Raw genomic sequence first — 22189 nt, 5'->3', positions numbered from 1 at the left:
GTAATTGAAACTGGATGCAGGCTGGGCTTGAGAAGTCACGACTGGAGAGAAATGAGGGAAATTCAGACTCAAACCTGCGCCTGAGAGGCTTGGAATTAGCGTTCACGCTCAAGCCTCCTCTTAACCCGTTAGAAGTGACCTCATTTAACGCGAGCTGTGCAAAAGCCAAGCCAAATGACTGCGCAGGAGGGGTGACGCACCACCCCACATCATTCCCTTTGGGGGATTTGTTTGTTTGTTTGGCGAGAGCTTGTATCTGAATTTGTCTTTCAGCAAACCTTCATGTGAATAGCAAATTTTTCTGCTGCTTCTGAGGGAAGGAGGGGAAAGTCCATTTTCAGCCATTAAGGAAGGATTTCAATGAAGGAGCCAGTGTCCTCAAGCAGCACTGGCAGAGGGCTTGCCCTTTTTGCTGCACTGATACCGGCGTCCCTAAAGCATGCTATCGACCATTCAGGCTGGGAGTGAAAAGCCTCATACAACAGTTTTCATGCATTAGCAGGAGTCAGAAAAAAAATGAAAAATTGTATCAATTTGTTCCGAGCTTATCACCGCCTGCCCAGGTTTGCAGGACTTACTTGTCCAAGTCATGTTTCACTTTGAATGAATTATTGGTAAGATCCTGATTATTCATTCTCCACTGCCATGAAATGTGAAGAGATAGCACTTTGCGGGTGCTTCATCTCTATCAAGCGGATGGTGCCAACTTAATTTCATGCTTACAATTTGTGCCAAGCAGAAGTAGTCTATTAGGCTGAGTTTAAAATGAGTCAAGGCATCAAAATATAACAACTGCGGACTAATGAGATACGAGAAGTCATAGAGACCCAGATATCTAACTAAACCAAAAGATTAATGCACTTGATATCACCTACTTTGTAACGTTTACACAAAGTACCATAAAACTCATTTGGGAGATGAATTCTAGATCAGACAGCATCAACAGATACCAAAAAGATGAATTTATACATTTGTTACATCTTGTAATAGCCTACAAGGACTACGTCTAATGCCCTGCCATGAATACTTAATGATATCCACCCTAAATATGTCATGTTCAATAATACTCAACTGTTTTTTTTGACAAATCTATCCCTACACTTGCGGTGAAAAGACTTTCTGAAGTCTTGAGTGCATTCTGAATTACGCAAAAATGTTGGTTTCCTGCCCTTAATGATTACTAACAGAAGATGTATATGTGCCATATGGTAATGTGTGCTCTGATGGCAAATCTATGTCCTGATCAGAGGGAGTTTTAAATCACGAGGAACTAAACAAGCATCAAAGATCCACTAAGTCACCCGCTGTCTCGTTTCATATGTTGTAGCACATAAAGCTCCTCCAAGGAAACCAAGCCATTACTTGTGTTGTAATTGCGATGCGAGTATTTGTAGTGACTTTCCTTTACTAATGAAAATGTAGTGATCTGTGAGGAGGAGAGATGTTGAGTAGTAAATAACACTACTACAGAGCAATGAGTTTATATTCTTCCACCTCCATCAGCTCCACTGATGATAATATACAGGGAAATGGGCACATCCTTAGCTTATGTAAATTGTCGTTACACTGTGAACTTCAATCAATCTACGACAGTTTACATCAGCTGAGGATCTGCTTTTTTATGCTCTGGCTGGTTAAATGTATCACTTAAAGCATGAAGAATCTGATACGTTCTCAGGGACCTGGAATAGAAGGATAAAATGTCATTGAACATCCCCCTTTTTTTTTGTTATATAATTTGGGCCAAAATTTGAGGTAGTTGCTAGGATTTTTCTTACTCCTTACTGAGTCTGGATGACTTCAGTAAATATTATGTATACATATATATGTATATGTGTATATGGAAGAGAAGCAGAGAGTGCCCCAATAGTATGTGTATTTTGCAGCCTTTCGCAGTGTATTGTCACGGATTGCCCCTGAAGTTAAATTCCAACTCTCAATGTTACATTACTTTTATGGCATATGAGTTTTCAGAAATCTGTTAAGTTGCAGAAGTAAATAAATAGTCTGAAATTTATTTGCAACTGCCCACTGAAACATGACAACTAAAGAGTGAATGAATGAACCAGTGACAGACAGACGGGAAGGAGGATTTCCTCAATCTTTTCAGTAACTTGTCAGTGATTTTTTTTTTCATCGATTGCAGAAACAAGCAACTCTCAGAGCTGCACTTGCTAAATGTGCTTATGCTTTCTTCTGCTTAGCCATACCTATTCTGGCTTTCAGCCAGCATTTACAAACAGACCTTCCTTGAGTGCCAAGCTCCTTTAATTACAGAAAATTAGAGAGTGGTATTCTGCTTATCGGAATCACACAAAACACTACATCAATACATATAAACTGAAAAAAGTTGCCTGTTAATGCACCTATAGACATAACGTCAAGCATGAATAAAACACTGGATCAGATGTGGTTTTAAAGGGATGAGTGGAAAGGGGGAGAGAGAAGGAGGAAGAGGCCATGGGCTGAGCGTCAGTACACTCTCATTCATTCCCAGCGTGCTAAGGTGAGCAAGGAAAGCTGTATTCGTGGGCTTCCCACAGGACACCAGGTCACAAGTCGCTGCCGTACCATTTCTAAGAGAGCCCTGAAATTGCCGATGATGCTGGTCCCTGCCTTGACCCCCCTTTTGGCAGAGACGGCGTGGGGCAGCATTTCTAGCCCTGCAGTGCCCTCTAATGCTGCCTCGGCGTCGTGGTTCAACAGCGCATCCTGGTTCATAACCGGCACCAAACGTGAGCCCCCGGGGCCTGCCAGAAGCAGGTCTTACCCCCCCGGGCTGCGGCATTTCGTGGCACTGGAGGTGTCACGGGCTTCGCCTCCTCCATCGCCTGGAGAAGGCAGCAAGCGCCGAGCGGTGCCAGGGCAGCGTCGAAGTGGCATCGGCGCTCGGACGGAGGTCACGAGCAAGGTTTCATGTTTTCATGAACACATTTGTCCTGAGGGAAAGGCGATAACCTGAGGTATGGCTCAGCGGGGAAGCGCAGGCTCACAGATTTCTAGAAAGTTTGAGGCAATGTGCTCCATGCAGCCTGCTTCTCTGCATCCACGTGGAAAAGTCGGGGGGGGTGGCGGAAATTAACTGAGGGTTTGGGGATCATCAGAGGAGTTATTCTGCCTCTGCCACAGGCATGGAGCTCATAGATGTGTCTGTAAACGTAAATTACTGTTAGTTCAGTACCTCCATTTGTTCCTAGCGTGGTGCCACGATCTAGAGGAGGTTTTGTCGTGATTTTAGCAGCGAGGGGAGCAGCATGCTCTGCACCTGCAGGCAATGGTTATTTGACTTCCAGATTCATGTGCCAAATCACTTCTTTTTCTCCCAATTTCCCGTACTTAAGATTCTTGCATAATTTATTAAGCGGAGGACCAGTTAATGCTCTATGATGGTAGCTACTTATGAATCCAAGGAAAGTTTAATTCCCTCAGCCATATCATAAATAGTCAGAAGTTGTAGCTGTGCAGGAAAGCTTTTAATATATCTTGAATTTTGAAGTCGTCCGGTGCACCTCAGATCACGCTATCTTTTATGGTTATTATGCACAAACGTGTAAATAGTTTTAAACCCCTTTGTAAAAAACTGAAGCAATGATAATATAAGTCAGACTGAGCTTTCAACTTGTAGGTGATTTGACTGTAATTATTTAAAGCAGCAGCGTCTCTCTATCTTTCCCTTCTTGCTTAATTAAACTTCCCAGATCATACAGAAAAAGAACAAGAGAATGAAAAAATGCTGCGGTAAAGGTTTCACATTTGTAAGAACTTGGTGAAAATATCTGATGTAAGGCATGGTTCAGCCTGTGTTCAGAGTTCAAGGAGCGTCTGGACGACGCTCGTAGCCAAATGGTTTAGTTCTGGGCAGTCCTGCCAGGAGCAGGGAGCTGGACTCCAGGCTCCTTATGGGTCCCTTCTAGCTCGAGACACTCTGTGATCCTATGGTTCTATGATTCTGTGTTTGTCCTCTCAGTTCTCCAGGATCTCTCTGAAAAAGGGAACGGTAAAACTCGTCGGCCCGCGGTGCGGGAAGGCGGCACCGCGCTGCGCCAGCCCGCGGACACGGTAGTTGATGTGACGTGTCGGCTTGTCTGCGAGGAGCTGTCAGCCTCTAATGACATTGTCTCTTTCTTGCAGTCGAGCACCCTGACAAAATGGCTAATGACCAAGGTACGGTGCCCTCAATCTGTCGCCTTTTCTGCCGGAGCCTCGGGGGCGCGCCGGGGAGGGGGCCGCGCTTTTCACCTGGGCTGCACACCTGATGAGGCAGACGCTGGCGTGATAATTAATCTTGTTAATGAAGTTCTGCTCGGCTGAGGCTGCTGCTTTGATGGGGAAGATGTAAATTTTCGGGAGAGGAAATTGTTTTGTCTCTTTTCTGAAGGACCAATTAAAACGTCAAGCTTCTTTGTATGAAATAAATTCTTAGTCTCTCTGCTGCACTTCTGAATAATTCACATTAAGTATAATTAAGCTCAGCATAATTTCCAGGCTCCTCTTGCACCCTTTCGTGGGTTATAGATTAAAGTTCAAAAGCCTCCCAGTGAGAAATCATAAATCATCTTTTCTCTCAAACCAGCAGCTCCTGTTTAATAACAGCAAAGTTTAGTCAACTTTTCAAGGCATTATCATTACGTTTTCCAAATATGAATATATGTCTGATTAGTCACAGGTCCTCTGCTCCTGTCTTCCTTCGAATACTCGTGAAGTCTGTTGCTAGGATATTTTCTCCTTTTTTTACTTTAGACCTATTTATTCCTAAGTATTTCTTTCAATTACAGCTAGAGCATTGTACATTTATGTGACATCTGCCCAAGGAAACAGTCACGGTGACATTTGGAAAATGCAGGCCTGATCTTGGGAGGTTTATTTGGATTTGAACTCTCACTTCACGCTGGTTTGGAAGGCAAAGTGAGGCAAACCTCAAATCCCTGGCTTCACTTAACAGCTACCATCTTACCCCAATTTAGTGAGTTGAGTTAACTTGCAATAGATAATTCCTAGGGAAGACAAGAAAGCGTTATTTAGAAGATCAAAGTCAACTCTAGGCCCTTTCATGGGTTTTACTTTGACCTGGAGCATCCCTGGAGGTAACCCAGAGCGTATTTCTTCACTAGGATTTTACTTAGTACCAGGTACCACATATAGTCCCACAGCAAGGTAGCACATTGGAGAGACCTGCGTGCAGCCGGTTTTGGAAATTCACCTTCTGATTTCAGTGTATGATTTGCTGAAAGGAGTAGAAGTTTACAAATTGTAAAATTAAAAGCTGGTTTTGCTCAGTATTATTTTTTGCACCACAGCGCCCACAAATTGAAATTGTCAGGTTTGAATAGATAAAAACTGTTTTTAAAGGGTAAAAGTGTTCAATTACAAAGAAGCCTGAATGTAAATTGTCAGTATATTTTTTCTCAAATTTGCACTTAAAATGTTTTCAGGCAGGTTTGGAAAACCTAGGAGAGGCTTCAGCACAGGGTACCAGCTGGTGAGCAGGACTGAAAAAGTGTCAAGTTCAGTTGGGGAAAAAAAAAAAAAAGGGAAAAAAAGTGAAGCTGGATGGAAAGCAGAGTTTGTGGTTTAGTTCTTCACTGAGTGTGTTGCTGTGTTTCAGCATAACTCCGTGGTTGTATGGCCATACAGTAGTGCTATTTGATGGAGCTCATGGCATAGGACATGGAGCATCAGCCTTCTCTGCTGATTGTGATTTCCAGTGGCAAAGCCAGCACCAGTCACAGCGCGCTGCCGGGCATAACCTGCTGTAGCTGTCGTAGGACAACCACTCCTACAGACATGGTCCATTCTTTCTCAATACTTGTCCCACATCTGCTCATGAAGCAGATATCTGAGAAAGCCGCATCAGGCTTGTTCCTGAGTTTCTGCTTGCTTCTTTCCATGTAACGCTGCAGAAAATCCAGGTTTGTTGGATGCGCTACATACTACTTTCGTGATGCTTTATGGGAGGAAAAAAAATATAGGAAATGTGGAAAAGCGTTTCTGTGTTCCATAGCGTGGTGAACTCACGTCCATCACAAGGATATAAAGAATCAGATCCTCTGCAGAGAGACCTGCCAATCCCACCTTGTGCTGTAGTTTAGTTCATGGGGAGATGTAAATAAGCATGACGGGTCAAGTGCAGCTACGCTGTATATGGTAGGTGAATACATATTCCTCAAACTACCACAGAAAAAAAGAGGTCTGGGCCATTTTCCGTTTGTGCATCATGTTCCCCTGGGAACGCTGTGCCCCTTGCTAGGGTTTTCCTTGCTACGGAAAAACTGTCACCGGAATGATTCATTGTTCTTGTACAGCCTGAACAGCGTTTGCAACCTTTTTAGTGAACAATACTCCGTATAGACTTTAAAACAGGAAAGATTTCAACCAGTCTTGTGTAACTACTTGCAGCGTGATGTCTGGCTGAAGCATATCCCCAGGGTATGTCCCAGGGGACACACCAACATCCCAACAGCGGTGTGTTGGGATTGCAGCCGTGGCCTGTGAATTCCCGATTGCTTCAGGTATGTTGGGGTTTTTTGATTTGATTTGAGTCAAATAACTTACAAAAATGGAAGCGTGTCTTTAGCAGACAGCGGGTATGCAGAGCATGAGTTAAACACAGTCAGTCTCTCCTCGTACGTAAATACTGTCGTTTGCCTGGGTAGCTGAAATACATCGCTTTTTCGTTCTTCAGGGCTGCAGTATACAAGGAGGAGAAATTCTCAGCCTTTTGTTGTATCTTCCATAGGCTTGTTGATATCTAAATTCAGTTTCCATTTTTACGTGACCTCAGGGATGAACTCTAATCAGACGAAGTCTGAGGTCTTCACTTGCGTCTAGTCGATCTTTAGGCAACTCTGTTAAAGACAAGTCGGTGGGGCTGGGTCTCACTGTAACTGTACTCCAAGCACAAGCATTAAGACAAACAAAGTCAAAGTTTCTAAAAGCTCATTTGCCTTAGAGTTCATCGAAGCTAATTCTTTAATCATCCTGAACCAATGCCTGCTAAAGTCAGTGGGAGCCTTTTAAATTACTCTGTGCTTTGGACAAGGCCCTTAGGGCCATCTCTGCCACAAATGCAATTCTTAGTGAGTGACATGAATTAACTCTGGTAGGTCATCTGTCCCTAATGCCGGCTCGTGGTTCCTGAGTTCAGGAAGCAAAATGCACTTACGTGGCAGCAAAGCACTGTTGGAGGGTGTGGGACGTGCGAGGGGGTTTGGGCAGAGATGCTGAGGTTTGAGGTGGTAGAGCTTTGAAGATCCCAGATGTGGGGGTCAGCTGGAAGGGACGGTACAACTGCTGCCATCCTTAGGTGCAAAAAAGGAGATAGGGAGGAGAGGAGAGTTTAGGGAGAACCTCAAAGATTTCTTGGTCAGGGCAAACGTGCTTCCCGTTGTTGCAACTCCCTAGGAGAGCAGAGACCAGCCGCTGCAAGGCGGGGCTACCACTGGGAAGAGGAAGGAGGCAGGAGATACCTCACCTCCGTTACTTCATTCTTGCCCATGAGGGGTGGACAGAGCTGAGCCTGTCCCGTCCTGTGGAAGCTTTGGTCCGCAGGTGTCTGACAGAGAATGAGAAATCCTGTTGATGAAATGGAAGTAATGCTCCCAGGGTGCAAACTCTGTTATCCGAAGGGCAAAAAGAGGAGCATCGGCATCTAGAGAATCAAATCACGCATTTCCCAAGAGAGCCCTTAAATCTGAAGTGGGTGCCAAGCCCATAAACGCTTCCTTTCAGGTTTTTAATTTGCCCATATGCAACTGGTAGAGCAGGGCATATTCAAAGGTAGTAAAAACGGTAATAAAAAAGTAAGAATAAAATTACAGTTTCAGATGCTCAAGAGAGGATTTTTGTCACAAACCTTATGCATGTGCGACAAGGCAAGTTGCTTGCAGATGAGCTGTGGTAGAGGCTTCCTGGAGTCTAAAAACCTCTTATTTATGATTTTCGTCTGAAATATATAGAGGCAAACTGGGAGAGATTCATTCATTGTGTTTTATCTTGCCCCAGTTTCCATTTGATAAAACAATATTAAATTCTTTAGTCTGTATTTTGTCAATATAGGACTTGTCAACAGTTATGTGTTGCCATCAGAATTAGATCTCTGCAAGAGCAAAAAAAGCCCATATCTGCTTTTGGACTACAAAAGTTTTATAATGTCCCCTGTAAATTTTGATAAAAGGAAGCATACACAATTTTGAACAAATGTCTCTTCTTATCTTAGGAAGTTTCAGTACATATTGATTGTTCAGTTGTTTTCTGAAAATGTACCTCCCATGAAATGGGTCATATAAACTATCTAGATAAATTTGTATATCACTATGGAAAACTGTTACATTTGGAATACAGGTACGATTTTTTTTTTTTTATATATATGACATTACTCTTTTTAAACCATAAACTGGATATTTACAAGTTCAGATTTAATATTTACTGCCATGGTGAGGCCAGTGGGAGGTCTCCTGTTCCCCATGCCTGGAGCAGGGCCAGTGACCATACCCAGGCTCCACAAAAAGCCCGTGGAGAAGATCATCTGAGGCAGAAATCCACAGCTTTTGTTTCCAAATCCCGAGGAAAACGGTGGTCTGTATTGTTTTGCATCCAGTCCGGAGGTACGTGGAAGGGTTCCCAAGTGATGCTGGGGACTTTGCCTCTCTGAACAGGGGATGAACTCTGGGTACTTGACCGCACACCTGCTATTTTACACCTCGGTGCTCTGCATCTCATGAGTTAATCGTGCACCATTAGCTTCAGCTTTCAGAGCAAGAGGGTTTGAAGCGCAGTCTAGTCGTGCCTGGAATTTGGCTTTCTGCAGTTCAACCTTTGCCATGTTGGATTGTTGCAGGCGGGTTGCTGTTCGCCCATTTGAAACCTTCCTGTGCTTGTTTTTCTGCCTATGCCTTCCTGCGTGAAGACGGCTGCCGATACATCTACAGCCTGATATCAGCCCCAAAACAGTCACATCGTCTCATGTTGTGACTGCAGAAGGCGTCAAGTTTGCCTCTTTTTTTCTGTTAAAGCTTTTGATGGCTCCGGGCTCTCCGTTCTGAAGCTATTTTGCAAACTCTGAGTGTAGCAGGAGTGAAAAGATGAGCAGTTCAGATCTTTGAAAAAGATCTGCTTCCTCAACAAATAATGCAGTGGTCTGTAACGCTCTTCGCTAGAGAAAGGAAATAAGAAGTATCCTATTTATCAGAATAAACCCTTCTGGGGGGAAAAAAAAAAAAAGCCTTTTAAACTCTGTCATCTAGCTATGTTTACCAAGCAGGTGTAGGAGCTCTTTCTTAAGGTCCAAAAAATGGAAAGCATCTCAGAAGGCAAGGCATGCTTGAAATTTAAAGAAGGGTTATTCCTGCATATTGGTTGTGTTTCCTGCTACGTTGAGACATAGTTGAGACAACTATCTCTGGATGCAGTTGAAACAGAAGGACTAGAAAATCAACAGGTTTTGTGGTATATGTTCGCCTAATCTTGCATTTCTGCCCCGAGCCCCAGCATCTTTCCGAGAAGTCTGCCAGCTTATGCTTGCCAATAAGCAAACTTGCAAACACCCCTGCCTTCGCTGAGCTCTTCAGCTGTCATCAGGACAACGTGGGTGTCTCCTTCGTTACCAGGTGCTGACCATAATGGGAAGAAGACACAAGTCCTCATGCTCCGACTTGTTTAAATGCTGATGGATGCAGAACCTCAGCGATGAAAGCTAATATTGTACATCCCAAAGTCTGCCATATAGTGTGGTCAATGGGGAGAGGTGGGTACCTTCAAAAACCAGCTTTTCCCATCCCAGAGAAGCAGGTTCAATCGTGGTTGTGTGTTTTCCTTCTGTCATCACTGACCAAAGAGGGACCTTGTGAATAGCCATGCACATGGAGATGGATCCTCACCTCAGTGCTCTCTGAAGTCAGCGTGTGACCCACCGCTCCTCCTCCCGGCTGGGTGTGCGAGTACGGGATGTGGCTGCGCAGCATTGCCCATCTCAGGCCGAACTGGTGTCCATCCTCCAGGATGAAGAGCAGCCTCTGGAGCGATACTGAACTGCAAAACATATATTATTAAACCTTTCTCTCTTCTGAATTGTATTTCTACCTTCCGAGAAGATGATACCGAATTGGAACAAGGTGCTAGGGGGATGTTTTGTTTTTCTCAGATGTCTCTGTGTCTGCTCTGGGCAGAAGCTCCCATTGCCCCTTTCTTTTCAGCCGTCCTCCTTACTCTGCTTTTACTCTGCTGTGTCTGAGCTTCATTACTCTACCAGGTTTCTAGGAGGGCTGCAGGTCAGCAGCAAGCTAGAGCTGCCCCCCGAAGACAACTTGCTATCTTCTGCTATCTTCTGCTTCGTCCTGGAGCAGGTTTCCAAGTGCTCAGCACCATAACTAACTTAGGGAGCTCAGCTTTTCCATGGAAACAGAGGAGCAGCTTTTCTGATGGCACCTGACAGCTTGTGTTGGCTGTGAGAGCCAATGACTTAGTTTGCATGCTTGAACCTCCCAGTGACTTAGTTTGCATGCTTGAGCTTCCCTGAGGACACCCATGGGGTAGGAAATATCTCTTACAGTCTCTGCTGTCTCATGTGAGAATATTGCTCAGCTTATTTTCTCCGTATTTTGGACTGTTTAAGGCAAAATACAGCAACAGTGGTAGCGCAGGGCCGTGTCTGGTTCAGAGGAGCCAGATGATATAACAGCAAGTGTCATTCCCCCTCCAGCTCTCCAGCTCAGGTAGTTGGCTTGCAGTGAGCGCTTTGCAAGGAGAGAGCATTCCCTCAACGTCTACCGATCTGCCCGTGCCGTGCGGGGATACCTGAAGTTTGCAAATAAGGAAGCTGCTCGAGTGAAGCATGAAAAAGGAAGGAGATTTACAGCAAAATGACAACAGAATTTTTGGCCAATTTCCAAGTGCTGGAGACCTGAGAGGATGAAGAATTGTTGTTGTCACCGACAACTTGATTTTTTTTGCCTTGACAAGACCAAGTTGAAATGTTTATTTCATATAGTGGCAGCTGAGATACAGTTGTGGGAAAAGGATATGCTTTTTCAGAGAAAGACTCAAGTTACTGAAACATTTGAAAGACAGACCTGGGGGAAAACAGAAGTTAAACAGAGAAGTGAGAGATGAGAAATGATATGTAGGTTCATATGGATGCAGGTTTTGGTACCTCGCAAAGTATGTTACCACCTTTAGTACAACTCATTAAAAAAGTAGGAAAATCAAGTTTAAAGACTGTTTAACCTCCATTAAAAAAGGCAGTTCTCAAAGAAACAGCTGATCAGTCAGGATTTTATAGTGGTTTGTTCCAAAAGATGGAATAATACGAAGAAAAAAAGCTCCACTGGAAACTGGTGGAAGTTGAAGAGTCCATTGTCTGACCCCAAAAAAGCCCAAACGAGATCTGGACGTATCTGTTGAGTTATGCCCACCTTGCCCGTGACTTTCTGGCTGACGCCGAGGGTTTCCGTCTAAACTCGGTGGGACAGGAGTTCTGTACTTGTCTTCTGTAAGCCCAGAAACCCGCTGGTGGATTTGGGAAGGAGGTGGAGAGCGACAGCGATAGTGAGGACAGTGCGAACAGGCGAGTGCAGTGAAGATACTGAAGGTGAAGTGGAAGCACGCAGGTTAGCTTACTTTTTGAATTAGATTATTATAAAGGTATGCGAAACCTGAGGCCGTGAAACTGAATGAAGCAATAGGCTTGGAGTAGCAATGCTCTTGCACATCATTTGGGTTTTTTAAAGGAAAATACAACCTAAACTTGCCGAGTGAAAGCTAGAGATAGAAGTGATTCATGGAGGTGGGTTGGCTTGGAACAGAGCATGGATAATCCTTAGGGGTTTAAGCCCTATCTGCCCTTTAACATATAAAACCTTATAGTGCATCAGAGATTTACCTCCCATCTCCTAAGTGCTTAGATTTCCGTGTTTATCCAAATATTGAATAGTGTTTGTATGTCTTAATAGCAGAACAGAGCCGACTTACCATAAATTCGATCTTGGCTATCCCTGACAAAGAGCGTTGTTGAAACACTGTTTGTTAAGCGTTATCTGCTTTCCTGTCTCTTATCAGTGAAATTGCCTCTGATCAGAAGTTGGGTCTTTTGAAAGGGTTACCCTCAGTGAGTAAAACTGGAAGACTTTGCTGCCTTGGGATGGTTTTAAAACATAAATCGTTCCAGAAATATTTCTAGCCCAAGACCCCTCCGAGACGGACAGTGCAGCCCGAACCTTTCCCCGGGTGCTGCCTGGCTGCCTCCAAGTTGCAGCTGTCCCAAATAAATGGCATCTCCAGGTATTAGAGAAATGAAACGGGCAGCTGTTTACACAAATACTTTTACAATGAAAATGTCATGTATAATGCCTTGAAAAGTGCTCTTATGTTAATTAAGGAAGTACTAAACTTCAGAGTCGGGCATGCAGGGTTAGTTTTTTTAAGTCTCCAATATCGCGACTAAATTTTCCAATGTGTTAGGCTCTGCTAAGCTGGTTCAGTGTGGACTAAATGTAAGAAATAGTAACATTTAGCAATCTCCCATGGAGATACCCAGTTTCCTAAGCACAGTATAACCCCAGGGTCACAATGTGTTCACACGCTGCAGTGCAGTACTGTGAATAGGACTGCTCTAGAGTGTCACCTTGGTAAACAGAATTACTATATACCTTACATTTATCTCTATTTTGTCTGCTTTTACAGCAAATATTTTGCAACCTTGCTTTCTTAAGATGAAGTTGTTGTAGCTGTGCAATTACACTGATTGAAAAGATGATTACATTGAAGTCTCTTCTGATGATAATCATCTTCCATTTATGTAGGGCCATTCATCACAAAATACTTACCAAATTGGTAGACAAAGTTATGCACGTGACTTTCTTCGCAATCCACAGAAACACGAGTGCCTCTAGAGAGGAATATGGCAGTTGTTTAACAGTGCACAGCAGCAACAAACAACTGCAGGAAAGTGAGCAAACGTGGGGTTTTTTGCTAATCTGCCAAAAGATCTGATGTAGATGGTGGTTGTTTGATGTAGAAGTTATCTGCAATAATCCCTGGTAATTGCTTGCCCTGCACTAAGTTTTCAGAATTTTTACATGATCCCTTCACCAACCAAAACCCGCTCTCAGGTACTATTTGTCTGACGTAAGGGATGGCAGAGCCAAAAAAGATAGTGCCCGGGGGTCTTAGGCAGTCGGTGTTGATGTGCTGCTCCGGCAGCCTCTGCCCATCCTGGGGGAAGATGCCTTTCCCCTGTCCTAGCAGAGCACTGCTGCGTCAGCTGAGACTGGGCCACCTTAAATGAAAAAATAATTAGCTTTAGAGGAATGAAATGGCCACGTTTTGGGCTTTGTTATAGTGCAGTATGCCCATACCAAGAGCGTGTTTTTGGCATAAGTTTGGTCTTTGCCAGAAGAGCAGCTTTTACCCCAAACCGCTTCTGTCATGGACTTTGACTGCTCAGTCCCATACCAAAAGTTGGTAAAGTCCTACCAAGCTCCTGTTTGTCTCGGTAGAGACAAAGAGATGCTTGGTAGGACTTTACCAACCTTTGCAATTCTCCTTCTGTCGGACGTGAGGAAGCAGAGATGCTGCTCTTGGCAGAAACACGGACTTACCATCATAGCTATTCAGCCCAAAGCTGAAAAATAGGAGAAAATAAAGCAGAGGAAAAGATGAACATCTCAAATTTTACTATATTAATTTGGAGTGCAAAAGTTGCCTCAACAGCCAAAACATCTTTGCAATAATAATCATATCCCTTCTTTTTTCTTTCTTTTTTTTTTTTATATCAGGGTTAGAAAAGAGCCAATCTTTTTGTAAAAACCAAGCTGTTGTGGAGTTGTAGTTCCACAACTGTGTTTCAACAAGCAGGAAAATAAATTAAAGAAAGCTTGCTTAATAGTAGTGGAAGGCCACCTGGCCGGTGGAGAACGTGCCCACGATTTTCTGCACAGCACCGTCCCTCTGCCGCGGTTCCAGCCGCTTCTGTGCAAAAGCAGCTGGCTGAATTACTCCCGTCACCTGAGGGGGCACAGATGGATGCTGCCATCACACCTTAGTTTGTCACTCTAACGAGCACATCTGGAGGAGGGAAAAAACCAACAGAACAAGGCAAGCTGCTCACAGGGCTGAAATTCAGCTCGCTTTCCAAAGCCTGCTTTGATGAGAGATTTTCCCCAGCACATATGGGGTGACTTTTCCCACACTGTTTAATGGTTTAAACATTATCAGACAGGCGCGGTCTCAAGCAACAAACTTGACTTCGCTGGTTTATCTGCCATGCCGCGTCTGATGCATTTTTTCTGCCAACAGGTCGTCACGGGGATGGCTCCTACTGGCCGGTGGACACCAACCTGATTGACAGGAGCAGTCTGAACGGTAAATACAGGCTCCGTCCAACCATGCTGCATAATTAAGTGCAGTTTTGGTGATAACCTCCTTCTTTTCTTCTCTTTATTGCTCTCTCGTTCCTCTCTCTCATGGTTTGGAGGCCACCCAGCATGCCCACAGGTCGCACGCCTGCTGTTTTTTTTTTAGGGAAAAGTTCTCTCGGCTGTTGAAAATCCCATCCATGTGCAAAATACCTGCTGGAAACCAGACAGTAGTTTTAACCAGAAATGTTAACCAAAAATAGGGTCAGGACACCGTATATTCTGGTTTGGCTTTCTTAAAGCCGATCCCCAAACTACCCATCAGATTTCCAGCTGATGCAGTACTCCCAAAAGTATGTTGCTGGGTATAATAATCCCATCGCAAGAGAAGTTTTAGATACATCTCAAGCAATGGGAATGCCTCTAAAAAAATAACAGCTTAAAAAGAGTTGTAAAATACATTTTATGCATTACAATTTAAGCTTTCTGCAGAAAATATCCTTTTTTTATTAATTAATCCTGCCCTAAAATAGGAAGACATGAGAGGAAACCCTGTGGATTAACAAAAATTAACTGAACCTAACCAGCACCAGCTGGGGTGCAGATACGCTATCAATAACTTCTTATTCCTGACCCCATCTCCGTTACCTAATGAAGCATTGTCATCTCACATTATTGAATGAAACAACAGACAAGATTCCCTCAAATGTGGTATCAAGTGGGGTTTGAAAGTACAAAATAATTACAAGGCACATAGCTGATTAACTCACGCTGGTTATTTTCCTAAGTCAAGACGAGGAGGGAATGCAAAATTTTGTTACCTTTTTCTGTCCTACTTTGCTGCAGCCAGTACACCACTGTTTTAGGCTTTTCTCCTCTTCTTTATAGTAATTCATCATAAATATAGGAAAACTGATTTTTGAGAAATAAAGAGAGCTTCCCGCGCCTGCAGTAAAGGGTGGGGAGAAAAAAAATTTTGTTTTTCTTGATAGTCACTGTATTTTATGTGGTATATTCCTTCAGTGCCTTTTACTCAGCATGGAAATGAAAAAGAAACCAAATCCCCAAATCTTTGGGATTTCTGTACTAGACCGTTGTAATGCTGAAAAGATGGCACTCGCAGCTGCTCGTCTTATTCAGTTGCCTGAAAAAGCTATGAGGAAAGGGCAAATTATTTAAATAGTATAATTAGTTAAGTAAAGAAAGGATATTAGGTCAGAAAATCAAGGCAGAATATTACAGTTAAATTACATCTATAGCTAACTGAAACTGTATTTGGAAAGATTTGTCCTTTTTTTCCTTTCACATTCAGTTGTAGTAAAGGCAAAATGAGATCCCAGACAAGTCTTGTTTAGTTTTTACGTGGGACGTTGTGGGGATGATGCCATATGAAAACTCTTGAGTTACTTTTCTTTTGAAATCTTGGACATGGAGCTCTTCCCTTTGCATCCCATTGCACCGAATGTTTAGTTTTTCTCCAAGCTTAAGTGGAAAGATATTTTGGGGTTCGTGAGTTTGTAATCCTATAGGATGCCTATAAGATTGCCTTAGCAGCCAGAGCAAAAGGATTACTCGCTGTTTTGTGCAGGTGTCTGCAACATATGGCCCAACGCTGTGTAACTGGAGGCGTTATCCAACAAGATTATAAAAATATAAACTGTGCTATTCCCAGTGCAATAGGGAAAATATTGTTGAAAGCAAGTGACCAACTGAAGTCAGTTTGACTGGGACTTGACACCAGAAATGATGCTATTTTCAGTCCCAGTCTTGCTGCTGCATTGAAACTAAGGAAGCTGATCGCTTCAAACGATTGAGCCCTTAACCTGCTCAAGCGTTGCGTAGGGATCTGGTCAGCATAGCAATAAACAAAATATAATGTGATGTGAGACTGACTGGGGGGTGAATGCAGTGCTGACAAATGAATCGGGCATTCAGGTTGGCTGATGCACAAGATTTGTATTTGCCTGTAAATACCAAGAAAGACTATACGGGCCATAAAGAAAAAATCCATAGTCCCTGTATTTCCATTTTCAGCTGATAATAGCAAAAATGAGCTGAGAGTTACTGACTCCCAACATCAGGTTATTAACACCCAGAAAATGCAAAGTCATTACAGGTTAAGTATTTTCCTGTTTGCTATACCACTGAAATGCAGCAAGACATAATTTCAGCTCTTTATGACACCCTTCCATACCCTCCGTCTGCTTTTTCAGAGGAATTCATGCCACCTGACAGGCTTTATGTGTTTTATTTTATGGGTGACTCCTAAAGAGGGAGGGGAGCAAATCCGGCGCTAACCATCCCCTCGTTGTCTGTCTTCTTTCAGAGCCTCCCATCGGGCAGATGCACCCTCCCCACGGCAGCGTCACGCCCCAGAAGAACAGCAACCTCCTCGTCATCATCGTCGTCACCATCGGCGTCATCACCGTGGTGGTGGTGGTGGTGGTGGCCGTCATCTGCACCAGGCGCTCCTCGGCACAGCAGAGGAAGTATGTTCTCAAATCGTGGGATGGAAGGGAAAGGCAGTGATGCTCAGCTTCAAGATAGATATGGGCAATAACATTCATACTGTGGAGACGTGGGTTCTGGGACCGAACTGCTTTTTGGGTCTGGATCTCTTGTAGTTTTTGGAGGCATGGGCTAGGGGAAGCTGGCCATTGGGGGATTGGAGAATGTCCCCTGTCCCCCAGGCTGCAGAGTAAACCATGGAGAATAAGTACCCCTGACATGGCGAGCCTTGAAAAATAAGCCTGCCATGCACAGCTCTCTGTTGTTTATATTGCCGAGTATAATTCAGACACAGGAAAGAATCAATTCCATTGATTTAAAGGCAAAAAAACCGTATTTGTCTGTGCCTGGTGATGCTGTCCATCTTTCTGACTCTGCAGCCCTGCACCTGCGGCTGAGAAACACAGACGGTCCTGCTCACTTGCTAACCTTTGTGAGGATGTTATCCTCTCCAGACAGTCCGTCTTCAAAAGTCTTTGAGGAAGAAGCGTCAACAACTGTTTCTCCAGATAATTCTCATATACTTGGAAAAAAAAAGTCTATAGAGAATTATGGGGAAAATATCTTTAGCATTCTTAAAGGCTATAAAAGGGCAGCAGTGTAAGGCACAAAACTTTTTTCAGTTTTTATGAGAAATTAGAGGTGGGTTTGAAACAGAGCTGGGCTTGACGCATTTAATTAATTGAAAATTAGGAAACTATTCATTATTTTATTATTACTTCGTTGTATTATTATACCATTGTGAAAGACCAGACATGAGAAAGTTTAATGGTAGCTTGCCCACAGGACTGATAAATGTTTGCACTAAGGGCAAGACACTATGACATTGATTTGCACTGATGCTTAAAGAAGTGTGGCACGAGGAAAGAAGGGGTGGTCTGGGAACCGAACAGCTCCCATGTTCGCTGAAATCAGCTTCGGGCTGGTTGAGCACAGGCGGATGGCAGCTTGTAGGGTTTTACAGTCACTGGGGGAAGTGCTTTCTCTGAAAGTGGGTATTTGAGGGTAGATTTTTTAAATAAGAAAGCTCTCATTTAGGCAGAAAAGTAAGGGCCCATACTTTTAGGAGTGCTGGGGTAGTTGAATGATGAACTGATTTGGAAATCTGCTTCTATTGTAAGTCTTAACACCTGAAAATCAGGCTATCGTGTGAAGGCAATGGAAATTCTTCTGAGTAGTGTTTGGTGAATCAAGGCTAAATCTCTCTTGAGTTCCTAACAGGGAAAAGGGAATTACAAGAAAGAGAAACAAATAGAGAGATTCATCTATCCAGAATTAGGTGTCTAAAACTTAAATATCCAAGTTTGAATTAATCAACCCTGACCTCCTCTGTGGCCCCTGGGGAAGAACAGGAGCATTCAAAGAATCATTCGTCTTATCCTAAGACATCAGAAGACTTGCCATCTGAAGATGCTTATTGCTGTCCATTGATTAAAAAAATGTGAAGCTGGTGGATTTGGATATGCTGTTTAACTTCTAAAGGGGTATACTACGGGCAGGTGAATCTCACCCAAGTTACCCTGAACCAACCGTTTCTGCACTGAAAGTTCGAAAAATATAGCGCAATAAAAATTGAACAGTAGATCTTAAATTTAGCACAACAGGAAAAAACGTGAACTTCTTCAAAACAGAGGTTATTGGTGGGAATTACTTTGTTTCTGACTTGCCTGGAGAGATGCATACTGTGATACAAAGAGTTTAGATTTAGGCTTTTATTGGCAGCTGGTTCTTTGTTTAAAATCACCGATGAACTACTGAACAAAAGGACTGCAATAAGGGTAAAGGCCAAGTCTCATTGTATAATGCATGTGTCCTTCCCCAGAGCAAAAACTTGCAGGTGATGGAATAATCTCCTGTAAGCCTTCAGTGGAGGAAAGTCATATTTCTTAAGTTAATTAAAACTTGGCTGAACAAAGCACGATAAAGCATGTTATACAGAACAACCTGGTACTGACCTAGGTGGCTTAGTAGGTATTTTCTGTCTCTGCCGTCTAGGGAAGAATGAAATATCAGCCGTACAAACCCTGTGACAATTTGACGCCAGTAAAAAAACAGGGGAGAAAAATGTGAGTAAAGATTCAGGTGCAGTAACTTACCCAGTTGTGCATAAGGGGAACGTATGGCTCCTGCAGTAATTGAGATTCACACCCTCACTGTAACTACACCTTCCGCTGCCCTGGCAGCGTCTGCTGATGCGGTGCCGCGGAGGGTGGTCGGTGGGGCCACCCATCAGCTCCCTCCTTCAGTGCACTCCTGCTCCAGGCGGGTCAGTTCAGAGCTTAAGCTTAGAGAAGATGAATCCCAGCTGAATCTTAAAATAAGGGAAAATATCACTTTGTACGGCATACACCCGAACTGCAGGACCTGCTTCTTCCAGGAATTTTTTAAGGCTTCAAGGTATAACAAAAATTTGTAACATGCCAGAACTATTAGCCTATGGACTGGTAAGACGAGGTTATGACTGCCACAGGAGAAGAGGTGAGGGTGGACATCTAGTCCGAGCCTGGTAGGTAAATAGTGCATATTTAAACCATTAAAAACGAAGCATAGTCTTGACCAAGGGCCCAGCCAATTAGTGTGCTGGGTGGGGGAGTGGTGTAAAAAGAGGCTGCAAGAAAACAAGCTGGCTAGTTTAAGTCCTATGTAAGTAATAGGGATGTGTCAGCGTACATTTGGGAAGGCTCGGGGGAGGCATTAAGCAAAGCATAATCAAACTCAAACTAACGGTGAATGAGTTGGAGCCACTAAAGAGCCTCCGTGTGTTCCCCGGAGATACTCCTGGTTTCTGTGCTTCCTCCGGGCCGGGGTTGCTCGTTAGCTGCGGCTCTGCCCCATCTCTTGCACGGTGGCGTGAGGCGGGATCTTACCGCGGGGGAGAGGACCGTGAAGCCAGATGATAGGAGAGGCAGGTACTGGTGGTTCAGCTTTTCGGGATGGCTGGCAGGAAATAAAGAGGCCAAAATGAAATAATTTTTCATCTGTAAACACTGGGGGAGATTTTCGGGAGAAAGAATCGTTTTGTATTCTTTTTTTTTTTTTTTGCACAGGACCTCTATACCAGTTGAATTTCCTTTAATACAGCCCAAAAGGCAAAGTGCACGGTTTTTTGCCAGGTTAAGAGTAAAGGGCAAAAATAAAGTATTAACTCATGCATCAGAGGGATAATTAAGGTGAAGTGATGTTCGCATTTATTGTTGAGTATCTTCAAGTGCTTTGCAAACAGCAGCGCGGGAGGCTCAGGGTTCGTGCGGGAGGTGTTTACATCTTATGGGGCCATTGCTTCTGTGTCCTGTCTCCGAAACTGTCCCTGCTCCATGAGAAAAGGCATCTGATCAGACCAGGACCGGGTGGTTACCCGTGGTTTTTTTACAAGCAGAAACTCGTTTTGCCCAGGAGAACAGTTTATTTCTGAGGTCTTCAGATGGAGACATCTTCAGTTGTTGTTAAAAAAATAAACTAGGCTGAGTTGTTATAACCTTAACTGTTTTCTCTGGGGTAATGTAACTGTAAAATGAAGGCAATGAAGAGTAATCTCACTCTGGAGTATTTGAAAAATTATTCTGTGTAGCATGTGTATATTGTTAGGAGCTATGTGGGTGTGCTGGGTAACGGCTGGAGTCTCTGCCCAGGCGGTGGTGTGCTGGAAACTGTAGAAATGGACTATGAGAAAGAGTTTCCTCTCCACAGAGTTTATTTGTTTTGAAAGTACAGCTTAAGTTCTGCTATCATTATTCAAGATTGCATGACCATAATACATATTTTAAGGGCAGAGCTGAACTCTGGTTTTATATCCATCCTTAGGAAAAAAATAGATACCATTATGGTATGCAAGCTGGATGCATTTCATGTTGTAAAATAATTGAACAACAACAGAAACACTGCCAGCTGAGATCAATTTTTCAATTCCAAGCTCCTTGTCTTCCCAGTCCCTGCTCCAGCTATAAAATGGGTAATGGACTAAATTTGAATCACACTGTAAATCTCAACACGAACTTCTGAAGCATCAGTTTCCATTGCTGCAGCTGAGGTTTGAAGCTGATGTTGAAGCTTTTATGACTGTCTTCTATAGGTATAATGTGCGTGTCTGGTGCAGCAAAGATCCTGCCTCTCCCTGAATTTGAGGGTAGATCCATTTTCAGAAGCCGAACCTCAACTTCTGCATTGCATAAACAAAACATTCCAGGGGAGGATTTATTTTCATTTGTTATTGATGACCTTTTCGTATGCACTCCTGGCTCTGATTCAATTTGCTACTCACGGGCTGTCAGAACATCAATAATTTGTGAGAAAAAACAATGCAAACCAGGCTAGATCATTGCATATATTTTTAAATGATATCATTGCTGTAGTGGTTTTGTAGTTACGGTTGGAATGACACATTCATTATAACCCGCTATTTACAGTTGCGTATAAAATTACTTTGGGGCTGAAATTTCTCTTGCCTAGCTCAAGCCTGGAGAAATGAATTATTTTCAATTGCAAGTGACAAAAAAGCTGCTATATCCCGAAGAGAAGAAAGTAATTCCTAGTTTACAACCAAAATTATGGTCTTTTTTTGAATGAGACAACAACTTTACTTTTTAACTTCAGGCGGGTCATACATTAAGGTTTGAATGCAAGTGCTCATAATTATTCTTGTAGGTGTTAATCAGGATGGTACTAGGGTCTGTGCAACAAGGTATTGAAGAACTGTCTTTATTCCATGTTCTTTATTCCTGTTTTTTGAAATACTATAATTTTAAATTATTAAGTTTTGGCGATTAGCAAGGAACAGACTAAACACAGGCAGTAATTATGACCAGAGGCCAACACTCCTATTTCGTGCGGGCTATAAACAAAAATCTCTGAACAACCCCAGGCTCGCCTCCACCACTAACTTTCCAGATCATATCTTTTGACCCTTGAAGAGCTTTTCGGGTACCGACCAGTCGAAGGACCTAAAGCAATTTCTGCCTTTAAGGGTGGCAGTTTGAGGACTGAAGTATTTTCTGCTGAAGTAAAATGTCATTGCCATCGGCTCCTGGGGCTGAGACAGGGCTGTGCCCTCGGTGACATTTTAAATTATAGGATGTCTTTGTTCCTTCTCTTGAAAGCAGAATGTTTAGTGATGCACGTAGTTGCGACACGCACCTCTTGCTTTCTAGACCAGGCTGAGAAAATTTAGCAAGGAACAGAAATTGACTCCTTAAAGTTTAAAATTTCCTCAAGATTTTTTCTGGTAAAATAACCCCATGCCACCTTCCACAATACCGCCTGCAGCGTGTGATAGGAAGGGAGTTACCCAAGTACTCAAATGACTCACGCGGTGTGAGTCCTAGGAACGCCAGTGAGAG

At 43.3% G+C, this 22189-nt stretch overlaps 1 protein-coding gene across 1 annotated transcript in view; it reads left to right on the top strand.

Annotated features, from left to right (window-relative positions):
- DCC (DCC netrin 1 receptor) overlaps window positions 1-22189 on the top strand; it is a 189834-nt gene that overhangs the window by 135582 nt on the left and 32063 nt on the right. Inside the window, exons 15-17 of the mRNA XM_009584865.1 lie at window positions 4132-4164; window positions 14290-14355; window positions 16675-16837. Coding sequence (XP_009583160.1) covers window positions 4132-4164; window positions 14290-14355; window positions 16675-16837 — 262 coding nt within the window. The remainder of the gene's footprint in view (window positions 1-4131; window positions 4165-14289; window positions 14356-16674; window positions 16838-22189) is intronic.

Source organism: Fulmarus glacialis, unplaced genomic scaffold (genome assembly GCF_000690835.1).
Source record: "Fulmarus glacialis isolate BGI_N327 unplaced genomic scaffold, ASM69083v1 scaffold8940, whole genome shotgun sequence".
Taxonomy (NCBI): domain Eukaryota; kingdom Metazoa; phylum Chordata; class Aves; order Procellariiformes; family Procellariidae; genus Fulmarus; species Fulmarus glacialis.
Note: the sequence above shows the minus strand (reverse complement) of the source record. Positions and strands in the feature narration are given on the sequence as shown.